At 48.9% G+C, this 4,868-nt stretch overlaps 1 protein-coding gene across 1 annotated transcript; it reads left to right on the plus strand.

Moving 5' to 3' along the window:
• Positions 1-234: 234 nt before the first annotated feature.
• N7539_001464 (short coiled-coil protein) lies at positions 235-838 on the plus strand (the record flags this gene model as incomplete). The annotated part of the gene is made up of 2 exons (XM_056931067.1): positions 235-554; positions 655-838. The coding sequence occupies 2 exons, from the start codon at positions 235-237 to the stop codon at positions 836-838; spliced, it is 504 nt and encodes a 167-aa protein (XP_056793098.1).
• Positions 839-4,868: the final 4,030 nt, after the last annotated feature.

Genomic DNA, 4,868 nt, shown 5'->3' on the forward strand with positions numbered 1-4,868 from the left:
TCAAGATTGAAAATTTCCACGTTACGAGTTCCTTGGCCGAAGCCAGCTCAGCACTTTCTGGTTTACTCATCGTCCACTCGGTCTATGAGCGCGTAACCTCAAACACAGAATTTGAGAAGGATCAGCCCCATCTGCCATTCACAGCCGCCAGAGATCGCTCAATTCAAAATTGAGCTCAACTTTCCAAGCTGGAGATCACCATCTGAACCTCTTCTCGACTGTGTCCGTCCCTCAATGGCCTATGAATTGAATATGCATGACGCCTCACCTGTGCCTACTCTTCCGCATCCACACGATAGTGGTCGCATGCACATGTCCTCGTTGTCCTCATCCTCTTCCATATCCGACGTTGAATCAGAACGCCGAGGACGTCTCGAACGCCCGCGTATGGCGAGTCGCAAACCTTCCGCCTCCATCCTTGTCCCCCGGGACCATCCTGAGATTGAAATCGAAGAAGAAGAATTTCCACCTGACGACGCGCGCGCAATGAGTCCTCGACGCAACTCGGCTGATTTGGAGCGTTTGGGGAAAGAGGCTCGTCAAACCCTTCAAGAGTAAGTCATTTGAACCTGTTCCTCGATGACTTTCGCTCCATGTCTCGCAGTGCCTCGTCCACTGGTATGACCACCGTTTACTGATTCGCAACAACCGCAGGCAAGCGAAAGCTCTCCAGTCATCCCTCCAAGCCCTAGCCGAACGCATCGAAGCTGTCAAGTCCGATCACGACAAACTGGAGAGTGAGAACAAGATCCTACAAGATTACATCGGCGGTCTCACGCGCAACATGACCAAGAGTGAAATGACTCGCAGCACGAAAGGTCGGAAAGCTCAGAAGTAAATGGGCCCGATCATTGTGAACATGCATGAGAGCACACGAAAGTTGCGAAATCGATACCCAGTCCGCCGCTCTTTCTCTTCCACAATTTGCGATTTTCCACTTGCCCTCTGCTGTCGGTCCATGGACGGCTCGCACTGAGACCGGTTCCATTTAACATTCTTCTTCCGCCGAATCCTCCTCACCAACAATATCCGCTTGCTCCCTCACGTCAATTCTCATCCCGCGACTGATCACCTTTCTGCTTTCCGCCTATGGCCTCTGTACTTGAGCAAAACGTCGGACTTACTGTACGCCATTGTCCGTGATATGCCTCAGAGTGACTCTACCTCCCCCATCTGGAACTTTTGCGCCGCGCGGGTAATCCATGAGTCTGTCATAACGTCCCTCTCTCCGACAAGACATGTCATCTTCCTCCTATCACTTTTCACTGATCGGATTGCCCGAACAATCCCTGGGTCAGGTAGCCTATTCTTCCACGCATTACCAAAGCCCTCCGAATGGGTAATCCCCAGGGCTTCCCACAACACCAACCAAATCCCCCTTCTCTCCGCTTCTCTCGCCACGACGTCTTGTCATCCATCTCCTCTTTGGCACATCTTGGACATTGAGCCCCGCCATTTTATCGTGCGGCCATCAATCGGCGAATTTTCTTTTCGAAAGGGGGCAACAAATGTCCGGTGACATCACCGCATTCTTCCGACTCCTGCAGGGGGTTCCGCCACTCTTACCTCGGCAACCATGGCCGGTCAAGGATCCTGCCGTCTCTGTCAGCCATGGTTACAGATCTGAGTCAGCCACCGTGTTAGCCATACAGTAGTAGGTCGGTCTCAACGTTGCCAACAGACCTATTGTCGCTGCTGTATTGGATGTGTTGGTCAAACTTATTCGCTTTCAACATTCACCTTCGTTTTTCAAACACCCCTTTCCTTCTACGCCATCGACCATTTCACCCTCCACCCCCGCCTTATCTTACACCCCGCTGCTATCAACGACGGCAACTTTTTTCATTATCCATGATTGCGCGGAATACCACTTAGCGTTTCCTTTCTTATTTTCCTTCTATTTCACTCCCCTCCCCCATGGTCTTTCGTTTATCTTCTCACGGCGGCTTCCGGTGACCAGAGGATCACCTTGTATTTTTTTTTCTCTTTCCTTTTTTCCCCCCACTTTTTCCTTTTTCCTTTTTTTTTTATCATTTTCATCTTTTTTATCCATCAGATGCATTGCACTTTGGGCGTTATTGGGGGCTGGGACTAGACTCGATTTGACTGAATGATTCACACAGCCTGCACCTGGATTATGTTTTGGTCGTCACATAGCATGGCATTGCATGGTCACTTGAAGGACGGGTTGGAAAGTGCGATGCGACGCGACTTTTTCTGAAGCGAATGTTCTCTTATCAGAGCAGTCCACTGTCACTGTCTATGCGTCAATCTCAATATCTTTTGAACTTTGCATCGTCTTGGTCTTTCTTGATACTTCGTTTGGATTTGCTTATCGGGCTTCATCCCTCTTACTCGTGTGTCGATTTCTCCAAGGCTGTCTTGTGTCTCCCACGTGATCTAGCAGTTGCAAGGGAGGTAGAGGGCTCGTCCTTTTGTACAAATTCTTTGACTTGTTTGACCCATCTCATGCTCGTACACAAACCTCTAGCACGGGAAGATAAGTTGCAGTCCACCACATTGAGGAAAGACGGGCGTGGGATTCGATGAAGCCCGTGCAGGGGGTCTAGTAAAAGCTATCTAGCCGCGTGTCAGCATATCCAATCATGCCTTGTCAGGAGTGAGATGGCAAACAGATTGAACTGTCCAGCTGCCTATCGACAAGCATATCTCTCGTGTTTCCTCAATATTGAGTGAGAAGGTAGAAACGATACTTCCAAGAACCTCTTTGACCCATCGAGAAACATTCACGTCCAAGTAATATCCGCAGCCTCGTAGTGCAAAGTACGTAGGGACGAGAGCCTGAGAGCCTGAGAACCTTGCATCCATATTGGATCATATGGGCGTTCAAGCACTCCCAACGGAACATTCTCGGGTCGAGAAAGACTCGACGGGCAGGGCTCAACAGGCCAAGTAAGGTCCAACATTGATCGGCGGTCGGAAGGAGTCGAACGCACCCTCTACGCTCGATCATAACACTAAGAAATTAATTCGTCTTATATTCAAAACGCACTCTACCCGGTGATTCAATGTTTCAATATAGCCCCATAGAAGGACTACGTACTACGTAGTGAGTACTGAGTAGCAATAGACCAGACGAGTACACTGGGTGCCCGGGTAGCCTCTGCACTATCGTGGAAGTACCGCGAATGAATCTTGACTGGCGGAAAGGCCAATGACCACAGAGTTCTGTAAAGTCGTATATGCATTATGCACCATGTGGCATATGGCATGTGGCATGTGGCATGTAGTAGAAATGCCCTGTACTCCCGTCTGGAACCGATCCACGAGCTACATACCTACAGTACTAGGCAAGGTACTCGGTACACGATAAGACCAGGTAGTAGTACCATTTGCCAGATGGGATCACCTAGCACTGATGGTTGACGGAGCCTGGAGTGTGTTATGAATCTCGGCCTTATCTAGCTAGGGTAGTTAGGTAGGCAGGTAGGAATGGACGTATACAGACGACTCGGTTGATGCGAATGACGGACAACCGTCGAAGACATTCACTTGATATCGGGCAGTGCGATGGGCAGCAAGTTGACTGGATCCTTGCAGGAGGTACAACTTACTTGCCCTGACACTTTCGCCCGTGTATATCTAGGAGGAGGTTGCCACGCGTGCACATAAAGTACCTAAGATACCCAAGGCTTGAAGGCACCTGACCTTGAACGTGGGAAAGAAGCACGCACTTGAAATGAAGGGATAACGTCTACAAGCAATCAGAACAGATCGAACCGGGCATGCACTGGATGCCCGCGGACATCTCATTCCAAAGCTTCAGTATACGTTTCTTCCCAACTGCCTTGCCCGCCTGATAGCTGCCATGGTCGCTGGGCTTCTCTCCTATCAAGCCCGTGGCAGAGCAAGGTGTCTGCAACAAGTCAAGGCATAGGCATGGACCTGGGCAGCACGGCATGTTCCTGGATGGAATATGATAGCTCGTTGCTGCATGGAGCTTTGCTCGAGTAAGTGAAAGACTCAGGTCGCGATTTGTATGGCAAAGAGAGAGTGACCTAGGAGTACTCGAATTTACAACTGAATGTAGATCTTCACAGAAGGCAGCCATAGAAGATACGAGCTACAAACAACTACATACATATCACATGGAGCCATGACAAGAGGAGGTAGGAGAAATACCACAGCCGAATGACGAGCTGAGCCACGAGAAGAGGGAAATGACGATCAGGTTTGAGGACGTCTGTTGATCTAATCTAGAAAGTCGATTTTAATCGTCGAGAAAGGATCAAGAGGGAATAAAGGAACTGCCTGTCCGTGTGTATATGATGTAGGATATTGTAACTTTGGGGGAGAGTGCGCGCGAAGGGGTGGGGAAAAATCTTCTTCACAGGGAGTTGGTTAAAAGAGGCAGAAGATAGACAGAAAGATAGAAAAAAATAAACATGGAGAATTCGGAGGCGGACAACAACAAAGCCAAAATTCGACCGACCAAGTCAAGTCTCAAAGCAACAAGCAATCTTGGTGGATGCCGTAGAAAAGCCGGAACAAACGATGTCTTGCAGCGAGGCACAGAAGGTAGAAATTCTTCAAGGTAAACGCGCCGCCAACGAGAAACCAAAGTTGAAAAAAAAAAAACAAAATCTCTTCGCTATCCTTCGCGACGAGGCTACTAGATAGACGATTTGATTGTAAAGTTCTTCTTTGCTTTTGCAATTTCTCGCATGAAGTTGCCGTGTATCTGAATTAAGACGTCCCGCCGTGACACACAACGCATCACTGCCCTGTTCGGTGGTGTGCCGTGAGATGACTTGGCCCAAGTTGAAAATTTGATTAATGGTTCTCATCCATTTCCCCAAGGACGCGAGTCCCTAATCGATATCTTTTTTCTTTTAATATTAGATTCC

This window comes from Penicillium diatomitis, assembly GCF_028827545.1.
Source record: "Penicillium diatomitis strain IBT 30728 chromosome Unknown utg000002l_segment0_segment0, whole genome shotgun sequence".
NCBI classification, from domain to species: Eukaryota; Fungi; Ascomycota; class Eurotiomycetes; order Eurotiales; family Aspergillaceae; genus Penicillium; species Penicillium diatomitis.